Source organism: Sphaeramia orbicularis, chromosome 22, assembly GCF_902148855.1.
Source record: "Sphaeramia orbicularis chromosome 22, fSphaOr1.1, whole genome shotgun sequence".
Lineage (NCBI taxonomy): Eukaryota > Metazoa > Chordata > Actinopteri > Kurtiformes > Apogonidae > Sphaeramia > Sphaeramia orbicularis.
Window position 1 is genome coordinate 4,934,090 of NC_043978.1, and position 14,426 is coordinate 4,948,515.

At 39.0% G+C, this 14,426-nt stretch overlaps 1 protein-coding gene across 2 annotated transcripts in view; it reads right to left on the bottom strand.

Moving 5' to 3' along the window:
• The window catches only part of trim9 (tripartite motif containing 9), a 62,020-nt gene that overhangs the window by 4,430 nt on the left and 43,164 nt on the right, over positions 1-14,426 (bottom strand). Inside the window, exons 4-9 of one of the 2 annotated variants that reach the window (XM_030127083.1) lie at positions 13,011-13,121; positions 11,736-11,889; positions 9,097-9,242; positions 5,238-5,376; positions 1,344-1,382; positions 52-355 (exon numbers count right to left, since the gene is read on the bottom strand). In XM_030127083.1, the coding sequence (XP_029982943.1) occupies positions 52-355; positions 1,344-1,382; positions 5,238-5,376; positions 9,097-9,242; positions 11,736-11,889; positions 13,011-13,121 (893 nt within the window). The remainder of the gene's footprint in view (positions 1-51; positions 356-1,343; positions 1,383-5,237; positions 5,377-9,096; positions 9,243-11,735; positions 11,890-13,010; positions 13,122-14,426) is intronic. The other variant, XM_030127084.1, reaches the window with a different exon arrangement.

Here is a 14,426-nt window from a genome sequence, read left to right on the forward strand (position 1 = left end):
ACACAGAGACAATGCCAAGGATCTGTTTCAACACTAGAACTGATCCATTACCTGTTTGTATGTGAGTTGTTGTGCATGAACCAGGAGCGGTTGTTGTCCACGTACATGGCCCAGGCCTTGTCGTCCTTCCCCAGCATCACATCCTTCAGGACATCGCTTCGTGCGATCCCAAACGCGGGGTCTGGGTGGTTGTCGTAGCGGTCGACGGTTATTTCCCAGTAGTGAACTCCACGAGAGAAAGCAGAGTTTCCCATGACCACCCTGTCATCGTAGCTATTGCAGGACACCGTCAGGTTGTCGTTGGAGAAGACGATGTCGGGGTGGGCTGAGGCCGGGTCAAAGGTGAACCAAGCAACTGCACAAATACACACTGTTATGTAGAACCAGTGGGATTCTGGATCTGGGGAACACTGGACTTTACAAAGGTGACATGAGACTAGGTGTCAGAGGTTAAATGAGATGAAGTCAAAATTTAAAAAATAACTAAATGAAAGGAGTACACAAAAAATGATTCACTATTATGATCATCTACGGCTAATAACCCTTAACATAACAATTAAAGTTTTTAATAGTTATTAACTATACAATTATCACCAGAGTCAAGCAGCCTGTAACACAAGGCACGTTTGTTTTGGGTGGGTTTATATATATATATATATATATATATATATGTGTGTGTGTGTGTGTGTGTGTGTGTGTGTGTGTGTGTTGCACTGATTATAAAAATTTTTCTTAGTATTTGTAGTCTCTTTCTATGTTCATTTCATGATTGGTGAATGTAGTTTCTGTGTGTAAAAACACCAAGAGGTTCAATTAAAGTTTGTTATGGCAGTATTCATGGATACTCATCAAAACTGTATTGGTTTAGTATCGTCCACCACTAGTAGGGTCAGGAGAAACAAACACAGAGACCCATGAGTCCATGAAATGTTTATGAGTATTCAGAGCTGTAAAGGGCCCCTTGTGAGTCCTTTTGCTGTTTTATAGTTTAGTCATCCATCAGGTTAAATCAAATGTTGGTATTTGTTTTACTAAGCTGCTCAACTCTGGGTAGACACATATCTCTAACCTCTATGTGGATCAGTTTAACAGAAGGGCCGGTACTTTATGTGGGCTCCATTACGCTGGTTTATCCACCATTTCTGGTTCAGTATCTTTCCATATTTATTTCCCAGAGGAAATAAACAAAGGCATTTATTCGAGGCTTGTATTTTACTTAATAACTGAAGCCCACAGAGCAGCACTGGGCCCCCCTGCTGCTGTTGGACTGAAGACTGCACTGATGAAACAGGAAAATGGCTCGGGGGGGGGGGGGGGGGGGGGGGGTCGGGAGCTGTCCATACCTGTGCCTATAGACTGAATATCACATGGAGGGAGTCCAGCTGAAAGGTGACATGGAGGAGGGAGTAGGGGGGGAGAAGGAGGAGAGAGCAGAGCAAAGCAGTGAAGCCGACCGTGTGTGCGTGTGTGTGTGTGTGTGTGTGTGTGTGTGTGTGTGTGTGTGTGTGTGGGGGGGGGTGCCCAAAGACCAAAGAGCTGACCCCAAACACACAAACTGACAGAACAGGGCTGGGCCATCTGGATAAGGCATCACACATGACATTAATATATTTTTCACTTGTCCAAACTGTTTGATTTCTCAGCTTTTATCAGGTAAAAATGACGCTAACTGCTTTTATGGCAGTCTTTCCACGTTTCTCAGGAACTTGACATGCATTTGAAAAACCATTTTATTCCTGTTGCTCTCAAACTGCAAAACATTCACTGGCCCACATGCTCCATGATAATGAAATGCTCACTTGTCCTTGAGCTCATCAGCATCTTTATCTATTTCCATTTAATTGGAAGTGTCTAATTAGTGAAGCATGTGCACAGTCCTCAACTGACAGAGATCACACCTTTAAACTGAATTTCAGTCTATCTTTAGGGTCATATGATGATCTTTTCAGGTAGAATCACAATCCATGACCATACTCACAGCTGTTGTGAGTACAGGTGAGTTTTCCTATGGTTTCTGGAGGGATTATTAAAAAATATAAAGGAAACAGAAAACAACGGAGGAAAACCGGAAGGAACTCCAGAGAAACCTTAGAGTTGTGAATCTTTCCTGCCCTCACAGTTCAGTTAGGATCAGACCTGTCAATGACCTGTCAATACTCAGAGGTTCAAAAATCTAGATGCATCTCCGTGTAACATGTTTTCTACATCACTGCACACACTTACTATTTAATCAACTAACAAACAGTCACATGACTCTGAACTTTGATTTAGAATTGGCAGAAATGGGAAAAGGGTCATTCCATCCCAAATCAACCAGATTTCAGAAAGTGCCCCACATGACCCCCTCAGAAAATTCTGGAAAAAATTCACACTTGTTCACCTACCAGATAAACGAACACATCCAAAAGTTTAATGTCATATCTGTAATAGTTTAGGAGATACAGCCCTTTGAAAATTTAAGTTTTTTTTTTTTTTTTTTTTTTAATTTTTTCAAATTTGCTTTTCAGCCAACTTTGAGGAGCTATATCTCCTTAGGTATTCAAGCCACACTGCTGAAACTTATTGTCTGGGGTGAAATCCCCCTGAAAAGACCATATTTTGCATCAAAATAATTGTAGGTGCCTTCATGTTTGGTCCATGAGGCCTTGAAATCAGGCGAAAAGGCTAATTCTTCAAAATGTCCTCTCTCTTTAGATTTGCACTGTGCCATAATGGATGAATGTAGAGACCTAATTTTTTTCGCATGGATTCTTATGGTTCAGATGCAACAATATACTGCAAAAAGATTACATTTCAATAAAAAGTGTTGCTGTGAGGCAATGAATAAAATGGGTCGATTTCAATTTTTCACAAAAATACTCTTTATTTGAGCACCCAAATTACCATGTGGCCAGTTAATGAAAATTTTGAAATTTTTACCACGTCTTCATATATGTTTCAAGATGTCGTGCACAAAATTTTAGCTTTGGGATAGAACTGGTTCTATTTTTAATATTTTTTTTAACTGCATGACTATATTTTCTTCAAATTGTATACAAACGCAGGTGTAAATGGCATTTTTAACAGTATAATGGCATTGGTTATTGCACAAGTTATGATAATACTTGAGATATTTGAACTAGGATGTGGAACTGCATGATGGTTCAGACAGAATAATTATAGATTTCCCAGAACTGGCTCAGGTTGATGCCTGTAGTAGAGACTTCTCGGAAATTGTATGGAGCTGGTCAGCTGACCCAGTTTCACCAGGGTCAATGACATAAATGTAGCTAAGATGTCCCAGAATTTTTATGACGCTGGCCAGCCTAATCTTTCTGTGACATTCATCCTTTAAGATCAATCCAACAACACATTTTTCCTCCATGATGAATAAGTTCATTCAGGATTATGAATGGAATTCCCAAAGTTAGGCTGGCTAGCAAAATGAAGCAGCAGTGTAAGGAGAGTGAAGTTACGCAAATATCACAATTTGGTCAAAAATATAACTTAGGCAATTATGCAATGATGCTAACGATATGATAAAATGCGTTAAGATGGTCCGATGGCCCGGCCCTATGATAAAATCCAAATCCAAGAAAAGAGGTCCCACAAATAAACCAGTGGCAGCAGCATGAAACAAAAGAAGGCCTGTCCTGATGCAGCGTTTCCCTGTGTGATCTGACAGAACAACAGTGGAGTTGGTCAGGGTGGCTGATCTGAGGTCTGTGCTAACAGTGGACCATCTGAGCAGTCACATCAGTCTGTTCAGCCTCCCACAGATGCTGTCGGGTATGGGGGGGGGCACTGATGGATGACAGGCCTCCCCATTTACTCTATGCATAGCAGCATTTAATTAATGGAAAAGCAAGTGCACAGGTGGATTAGACACCAACTAGCTGAATGTACCTACATTAAACACTACAACATGGATCAACAGAATTCACATCCTGCTGTTGCTTTGGGGATAAAACTTTGCTCTGATAATGTTGAGGCTTTTACTGTTATTAGTTTGTGTTACATGAACGATAAAGCATATTAAGGTCAGAGTATATCTTTGAAGCTTCTGTCAAATCTATCATAAATTTTCTTTTGCTGAACATGAACACATCACACTAAAAAGTCAAAGAAAACACAGTCATGACTGATCTGTACAGTGATAAAACCTAATGTGCTGTTTTACTTTCTTTATTCCTGTTTTCTGCGTGGTTCTCAGACTGAACCAGCTTGCCTACTGTTTATAAAACTAGTTTGTGTCTTAAGTTTTACAGAAACATCTGTCTCTTCTTGAGGTTAACACTAAACAAAAGAAATACTAACATTTCTGTATATTTTCAATGTAAATCTAGCATCTAGGACACTTTTAAAAAAATTGGCTGTTGCAAACAAAAATACATGTCAAACATATTTGGAGACAGTGGTGAATATCACTGAAAAAACTGCTGGAAACATTCATTATTAATTCTCAACCACTTCATTGTCTTAAACATAACAATGGGACATAGGAGGTGGAAAACTGATGACAGTGTATTCGATAACTTGAGCTTAGTGATGATTTACAATCTATTCATAACAAGAAGCAATGCTCTTGTGTATTATGGATTAAATTTCATTTATATGTTCTAAGTCAAAGAAAATCTCTGGTTCTTGACTCTCATCCCAACACTGGTGCTTTTGTCACTTGTGTTTCCTCCTGTTTGTCATGACAACAGCTAATTCTTATAAATGCTTGTTTTTATTTCTTTTGCCATGTTTCCTCTTCTGTCTTTCCAGAAAGAACACTTTCCATATTCTTCAGCATTTGTCTTTAACTTCCATCATGCTCAGCCAGTGAATTGCCTACACATGCTCCTCCTATTGCTTCAACTAAAATTAAATGTCACCTTACTTCAGTTTCTGGTTTGATTGACTTTAACATATCCAATCCAACAAGTTTTATTAGACCTTCCTAAACCTCGGTCATTACATACAGAACTTTTCTTTCACTTTCAACATTTTAAATTTAAGTTTGACAAATATCAAATAAATTAAGTCACTTGCAGTGTGAATTCAGAAGTTCTACAAAGTATGTTTCACTACAAACACAGACTTGAGTCTTGGCTCTTTTGGGATTAACTTTCTCTGCTCAAATAACTTTATCCCCAAAACCAACTCAGTGATCTAAGATCAGAGGAATAATGAATTCTGTTGAAAGCGTGTATTTTTCTTATTAAGACTTAAAATCATTAGAGTAAGAGGAGAAGGGCTTGTGCTTGACATACTTTCCGAGGTCTGCATGATCAGTGTCTTGCTGTACTGTCCCACTCCGCTGGCGTTGAAGGCTTTCACTCTGGACTTATATGTGCTGTTGAAGTGAAGGCCGTCCACCGTGCAGATGGTCTCTGTCCCCACGTACACCTCCTGCAAAGACATAGCGCTTTCTGTGAATATGTGCAAAGATGGCAAGTGCGTAATAATGACACTGAACAGAATGAGAGTCCTGCTTTTTTTATTCTGACAGGATGTGGTTCAGAAGGAGTGTCCCTGGGATTTGGCAGTGAGTAGAATCAGTGTGAGTTTGTGCATGTGAGTGGGGAGGCGGCCCACGCTGAGGCAAAAATAGACATGGAGACACTACTTGCCAAAATCAGCGTGGGGCTGCGTTGGCAAGTCCCAATGAGTCAGAGAGAAGAGAAATCATCCCTCACAATTTGGGTAAATTTGAGTCAATGGCATAAAGTGATCCAGTGGTAGAATGGGATTTAGTGCACAAATTGGAGGTCCTTCACGTGATTTCAATTTAATGCAACTTTATACTTAAACTCCACTCAAGCTGCAAAAACGACAGCTTGAAAATTAAGCCAAAGCAGAAATATCTTAAAATACAATCCCACTGACGGCTGCAGCCTGTTGGTTCCAGCAGAGTTTAACTGTATGTTTATTAGGAGCTGTTATGGTCTCATTAACAAAAATTCTCCAGAAAGGGAATGGTGGAAATGGAAACTCAAGACCTCAAAATGCTGAAAAAAAATTACTTTTAGCTTTAGTTGCAGTGTTCTTCCTGTTCAGTGTAAACCACCAAATGTGTTATTTGAAATGTAAGTGATGATGACCTGAGGAATGAAGAGCTCCTTTATAGGTTGAGAAGAATTATGCTGTGTATTGTTTAAAAAAAAAAAAAAAAAAAAAAAAAAAAAAAAGCAAGAGATCCATATGCAAGGGCTATGATTCAAAATACAGCAATATTGTTAGATGGTACTACACTGGAGTTGAGTTGAAAAAAATGGAGTTAAATTACGAACATAGGCTAAACATAAGAAACAAACAGAGCTTCTGTGATGTCCCCAGTTTGATATTTTGAAGGAAGTTCCATTCTAGCTGTTGCATATTAGTTCTTTGGAGCCAGAAAGTGACAACATTTGGAAAAAAAAACCTTGGGAACTTCAAGGGCTGATGGCGGAGCTAATGCTAAATAATATCTTACGGATATAGTGACACTATGTAGTGTAACTGATTAGTCACAGAACTAGGTTTTATTCAATAACCAGAAGGGTCCTAAAAAATGAATGAGACCAGAAGGAGTCATTTATATAGTGCTTTCTATGAACGCATACTCAAAGCGCGTATAGTGGATCCATTATTCATTCACTTACACATTCATACTCTGGTGGTGGTAAACTATATTTGTAGCCTACGGCCCCTTCGACCATTCATTCCAGTGTGAGTAGCAGCAAGGAGGGTGAAGTGTCTTGCCCAAGGACACAACAGCACAGTATAGGACAGAGGGGGATTCGAACTGCCAACCCTTTGGTCATTGGACAACCCACTCTACCTCCTGAGCCACGGCCACCCCATTAAGAAAACGACTCATGTAGAGAAGTTCAACATATGTGTCTGGGTGCTATGGATTTTTGGAGTGTGTTTTTAGAGAGGGTAGAGATTGTTTAAACATGGTTCTCACAGGATAGCGATGCTCCAGACATATAATAATCCCATGACTTATGATGAATTACTATAAATTAAACAATCCAGCAGTAAATAAATTTGTTCGAATGAGACAACAGCATCTTACTGCACAATAACAACTTCGAGGTTTCATCCTGTAATTTTCAAGTTAAGGACAAGAACATATTTACCACCGCTGAAATGATCTAAGGGACTATAAAAGAGACGTTTGACACTTTTTCTCATCGTGCTGTTGCTACTGCAGCACAATGTCTCCACATTTGGCATCGACTGCCTTCCAATTAGCAGTTAGTGGATACAGTTGGTGATAGTGTTGGAAATGATCTCCTTGTGTAAAGTTGTAATTAAGACAGAGGGACAAAGGCAGACAATTACGGGGCACAAAATTAACTGCAAGATATTACGAGCAGCTGGATAAACGAAAGTCACTGTCTCCATCTGCTACATCGAATACAGTATGTGTCTAAAACAGCTGATGGACATTTCATACAGTGCAAAGTCCTGTTTCAGACACATCATATATGTAGTGTCAGCCCACATTGGTCCAAATTCTGGAACTTTTCAATCTGTCATATTTTATTCTTCTTACTCTTCTCTTCAGAGGATATTTATATGTTATATTTACATTCTTTTACAGTATCTGTGCTCTGTTGACTTGCCTTGCTGAATGCTTGCTCTGCCTTGACAGTGCTTTAAGTCAGTATCTACATGACATTTTGGAAGTTGAAAAAAGCGACTGATCTGTGTAAAAAGAGTAGCATGTTTAATACTTTCATGAACACTTTTAACCATTTTGTTTCTGGTAATATCACTAGATGTATAGATATGTCAATGTCTATTTTTTTTCAGATTTATGACTATTTAGTGAATAATAATATAAATATAGATAGCCTGCTCCTGCATTCAGAATGAATGCAGATAACCACCAACTAATGAATGCTGCTCCTACTTTGTAGTGTGGGGTGTGTTCCTGCATGTTCCTGCATGTTCTAGAGCTGGGCTAAAAACAGAGGTTGGATTTCAGTGTGTGGTAAAAAAATGTACTAGATACTAACAATAAAGGGTCTTAATTTAATAATTTTCAGAACATTTTAAAAAGCAGAACAATGCAGATTTCTCTGGATAGGTTTTTAATGAAGCAACCTGCAAATGAAGACAGTGATGAAAGTGAGAGCAGAAAGAGCAAATAAAGTGAAGAGAGAGCGAAATTGCCAGAAACTCTCCTTCCAGAGTCTAACCCCCCCCCCCCCCCCCCCCCCCCCCCCCCGTTCTCTGCCTCCATCCCACTCCACCGTCTTCCTCATGCACAGATCGTCTCATCTTAAAGGTAAATAACTTAATAATACTAGTTTGTTTTACTTGTTATTTTCTTTCTAACTGCACTTTTTCTGTTTTAAAAACCCTTAAAAATGACTTTGGGTGGTTATTAGGGGCTGGAATGGACTGATTATATTTCAATTCATTTCAGTGGGGAAAAGTGATTTGTAAAATGACTAATTTGCAAAACGAACATGATCATGGAACAAATGAAATTTGTACTGTGAGGTTCCACTGTATGTGGACAGTTTATGGTGTCAGTTTGCAACAAATCAGATTTTCATTGGGTAGTTCCTAAAGACTTGAAAACTCTGAAACAGCTGAGTTGAACAGGTGCAGGGAGGAACTTGCTCCTTCCAGGTTTAAAGGTCAGACACCGATATCCTGTTCCATTGTACTGAAGGCATTGTTCAGGAGGTACAGGAGCCCCGACATACAGAGGAAGAGAGCATCGGTTACATGGAGAACCTCTGGGAGGGTCTGCACTCGGCTTTGATCCCAGATCACACTTCCTGCAGGATAAACCGAGCTGACAGCTGAATTACAAACCCTTTTTTCCTGATGGTTTGTCATTCAATGCCCTGATACAGAGGGTCACATGACATGCCCTAATATTGCAGAGCTGTGTTATGTTCACATTCCCCTGGCTGAGCTGGTGTCCTCTCCACTGCTAAATGAAGGAGTCCTTTGTTGAGCTGGGGTGGGGGGGGACTGTTTTGTAAAGGTGAGTTATAACCCTAACCAGTCCTGTTTTTCACATTTATTCTGTACTATAAATGCAAATCTAACAAAGGTTCCCTTGTAATGTGGTTGTAAATGAGCACATAAATCCCAGAGAACCTGCAGAGAGACACTTACCCTGAATGGACCCCCGTTTCCATCGTCCAGCTCTAGGATGTATCCATCCACAGTGATGGTGGAGAGTGGTGGTTGTTTCCATGACAACGTAGCACTGTTGTTTTGAGTGCAGCATTCCTCTAGCTGGAGCATGGGAGCAGCTGGGACTGGGGGGGGGGCAACCAGACCAAATTACAGCTCACTGACAAACCAAAAGATGTCTACACATTCACCAAGTACACACACTCATTCACTCTGCAGCGCTGTTCAATATTTATCATTTAGGAATTGGATTGTGAATGCATGAATTCGTAACACATTAATCAAAAGCTTATGAGTCATGAATACCAACAAACCAAGCCTCTATATTTCAACACAGTCTATATAAACAAACTAAAAACATATCTATTCATAAGTAACAGGGTCATTTATTTTTAATACATAAATGACATAAAATCAATTTACACACATACGTCACCATCAGGGTATAAAGTTAACTTGTTAGATACCTTTCCCTTTGTGTTTTTGTAGTTTATGATACAGTATGTGATGCTGTTTTCCTTTGGCAGAATCTGGGTGTGAAGCTCCAATTCTCTTATCAAAAATAGAGCATTATACATATAACCACAGAGAATCTGACACGTTGTCATTATATCTCTGCTTAACAAATGATCAGCAACTGACAAGACAACTGATAGTGAAAAGCCACAAACACATTGGACCACATTTCAACATATAACAACATATTTGATAATCCATTAACTACTGTTGGACAACTGGTGCTAACATTCAAGCATTTCTGCTTAGAATTCTGAAATATCAATGTACATTTGCCTGAAAGTAAAACATAGTGGGTACAGTCAACCTTGTGTGTAAATTAGTTCTGTATGAGACTTTTCAAATGTCTCAAAAATGCCCTGTTATTCAGTCACATTACAAAATGTACTAACTGCAATGGATATAGTGGTGAAAAAGGTTTTGTTCACCCCGTGTGATATACTACATTAAGTATCAATCTTAAGTCATTGAACTGTACCCAGTACTGTTCCATTCTCCAAACCCACATGCCCCCTTCTGCACATGATCAGTTCAATCGACATCAAAACTGGATGTTTGTGTGTCTGGATGCAGTTGTTGAATCAGCAGTGAAGTCATGTGAATGTGTTTCCTTGCATTTATCCATTTTGAACACAAGTATGAGATTATCCTTTTGGTAACAGTATTTGGGTGTGATGTCCGTTCCTCTATGGGAGAGGGCATTGTCCATTTTGTCCTTATTTCTTTACCATCCCTGTTATTGCTATTGTGTCTGAATATTTATGTGGGTATTAGTGTACTTATATGTTCTATTTATTTTAAAACATCTGGCTTATTAATAGCAGAATTGCAGTGCATTACTTTTGAGTGTTGGAAGCTAAGGTACAGCTCAGTAACCTTTAACGTTGTGTAGTGGCTAAAGTGGGCGTGCAGAGAGCTCACTAACATCGAATGGTGGTCAGTGGTGAGACAACCACTCTTTTATCCCATTTGAATTGCATCGCCATTAATACATATAATGTTTGTCAATTTCAAAGACAATTTTATGAGTCAATACAGTTACAGTTTGTGGCAAAGCTTGTAATGAAATATCTCATTTTGTATTTAAAAGGACCATGGACTTTGTCACACGATACATGATACCACACAAAAACCGCACAAAAACAGCTGCTTCCATGGCACATTTTACCTTTGAAAAAAGTATTAAAAGAAGTGAAAATGACTCTATTAAAGACATGTTGAAGTGACTCTGACCAGATCACTGACAGAGGCAGTTGTGACGACATCCTCTCTGCTCTATTTTCAGGTGTATAATCTGTTTATTTATGTATTTCAGTCTGATGGGCAGCCTCAAGGCCAGCGGTAGCCACGGTGCTGTGTGTGTTGCCATGGTGACGCTACGTGACACTTGTACTAATATATACATTCTATATGTCCACATGAGTAGAAGAACTCCAGCTAAAAACTTAACAAAAACAACTGTCAGAAAACAGAACGCAATCCAAACAAGCACATACAGCAAATATTGAAACCAAGCAAACGGTTCAAGACCAGTGAGATAAACTTTGCAGTGCTAATCTATGCTAAGCTAACACATGCTAACCTGCAAAGATAACACTAAGTAGATCCAATTGTACAAATATTTTTCTAACCATAAAACTCACTGAACAAGGCAAAGAAGAGCAAAAATAAAGGTTGCTTTATAAATCAATGATCATGAATTGTGTCTTGGTGATTTTAACAGAAAAAGGTCAAATAAAAAAGTGTATAAAAAATGCAACTGTAAACCTGAAGGATTTGTGTCACAAAAAAGGAGGACACTCTTAGAGAAAATGAACACTGATGTCCATTATTTTTAAAAAAGTTACTGCATATAAAAATATCATAGAAAATTCATATTTTAACAGTGCTATAGGTGTTATCATAAAAAAATATTCCATCAACTAATATGTTCACTATTGTAGACCCTATATTATATCAGTTTATGAATGGTTTAATGCTCAGTGATGGTAAAACATAACTGTGTGTTAGTTAAAAAAAAAAAAACAGAAAAACCTGCAGTGTGTAAATGGTATGGTCTGGTCTGTCTGTCTGCCTGTACTCATTACATAGACATTGGTTACCTTTCATCTGGACAAAGTCCAGCTGATGGATGGTCTGCAGCAGCGGTCCGCTGTCCAGAGTGAGGTCGAAGTCACTGGTCATCCTCGGGGTCAGTGTCCCCTTCCCCCACTGACTCTCTGTCATGTGAACCCTCCGAATCAAAGCATCTGAGATCTGAAACCAACAGCACACATTCATTCAAAATTCACAAAAAAATCCCCAAAAACTGTTGGTTGACGTTCAGGAATCCAATCCAATCCACTTAATTTATAGTGCACATTTAAACAACAAGAACATTTCCAAAGTGCTGCACACAGAATCATAAAAACAATGAAACAAATAAAAGACTAGAAGCACTCGGAGAGCGCAGACCTCCGCCAAGGCTGATCAGTGCCCCCCCCCCCCCGTGGGCCCCCCCACCCTCGATCACCACCAAAATTTAATCATTTCTTCCTTATCCCATTTCCAACAAACCCTGAAAATTTCATCCAAATCTGTCCATAACTTTTTGAGTTATGTTGCACACTAACGGACAGACAGACAAACAAACAAACAAACAAACAAACAAACAAACAAACCCTGGCAAAAACATAACCTCCTTGGCGGAGGTAAAAAATACACTAAAAACAAATACGTACATAAAACTACTACAATGCTATAAATAAAACAAAATCAAATCATAGATGTTGGAAGGAAGGTGTAGCGTTACCTTAAATGAAAATTAATGTGAAGTGGTGCAGTAAGGATAAGACAGAGAATAACACTTCTGTATTTATTATTGAATTTAAAGTCATAATAAAAGGTTTCCAACTGTGTTTTAAATGTATTGTGTATAATGTGTATTTTCCATATGTTTAAAGAGAGTATATCAATGCAAAAATGACAACAAATAGGGGAATGTATTTGGAGCATAACTGTGTGCAGACTTTGCTCTTGGGTTTTTTTGTGGTCTGTCCTCCACTTGACACTTTCATTCCATGCTCACAACTATGACACTGACACACAAAAACATGTTAATTACCTTCAAGCTTTAACATATCTTACAGATGGTAAATATTTTTAACAAGGTGAAACTGTTTTGCAAAAGCTATTAAATGCTCTCCTGTCACAAAAAACTGCATAGAAGTGAATTTTGTACTCTTTAGCTACGCAACAAAAAAAATGTAAATGTTGGAAACAAATGTTATAGGTGCAGTAACAATAGATTTTACAGGTTCAATGCTTGACCACTGTGGAGGATTTTCACTCTGATTCACTTGATTAACAAACAAAGAATGAAAAGTAACTTGACTGACCTGGAGGAACCCACTGGGGTCGTTCTCCTTAATGACCTCCAGACAGTATTCCATCAGCCCGGTGGTCTGACGAAGCTTCACTGTGCAGTGGGATATCTGATCCCGGACCACCTAAAAGAAAAGAAATGAGGCTGAATAAGAGATGCAGCACAAAGGCTTTACAAGTACAGCAACCTTATATTCAACAACAACCAGCAGGTAAAATTATAATTATAGCTGCAGCCTGAAAATGCAGAGAAATGAAAAAGTAAATAAGATGGATGTGGAAATTTTGATGAATGAGGGAGGAAGACAAAAGAGAGCAGAGGAGAAAAGGACAAGGGCAGGAAGAAAAACTGCAATATTTAGAGATGAAAAATGAAGAGGGCAGAGAGGGAGGATGATGATGATGAGGAGGAGGAGGCTGGGAAACACTGATTCAAGGGGGCTGTTAATGGATGAAGGGAAGCCAAATGAGACGACCACGAGGAATACCAATAATGAGATTAGCACAGCGATTGTCAAAGTGACTGATGGAGTCAATGTTTTCTCTTGAGAGCTGGACACATTGAGCCAACACTGATTCTGTTATTGACGTTAACGGAGGGAAAGTGACATTTTGTTTTCACACAAAGATTTGTGAGAGCAAAAAAACATTTGGTAGCATTCCTGTTGTGTCACAGATGATAAACCAGAATCAGAACTTGAAAATGATACAGATCTGTCCATTGTCCTTGATGTTGGGGTTAAAATGTGCACACAGGACAATAATGTGTAGATTTTTTAATATGTTTTTCTTGACAATTTGTTGCATCTTGGGAGATTCCCTTCCAAAGCTGACACAGCTGATGTCCACAACGCTGCCTCGCAACAGTGTGAAATAAATGGAGATGCTGGGCCGAGCGTTGCTAGGTAACAGTAACTTCACTGTCACTATCTGAGTGTCTCCAAGGCTGAACGGAGAGGAAAATCCTTTCAGAGACCGTCAGTATACTGAAGGTAATTTACCGACTGCAGTCAGAGCACATCAGGTATGTACAGTCACATGAATATTGATTAATTACAGTTATTTTCACAACCAAATGACATAAAAATCAATGAACACTCATTTCCCCATATCTTAAAAGGTGTGTTGGATTTTTTAAAGTGTGGTTGTTTGAGGCTTAACAACCCACACCCCCTCAGGTTTTATCTACGGTTTGTGTATTACCTGCACCCCCCAGGTGGTGTCATGAAGGGAAATGATTGTACATTAGCCAGTTTATACCTTTGTACAGCTGCTTTAACCTGGATCAAGCAGCCTTAAACAGTCCATTAGAGGTCAACTGATAGTGGATTTTCACTGACGTAATGATCAGTGATGATGAAAAATCCTGATAACCAACTAATTAGCCAATATCAGTCCTTGAGAAGAAACTCAAAAATAGCCTCTGAATT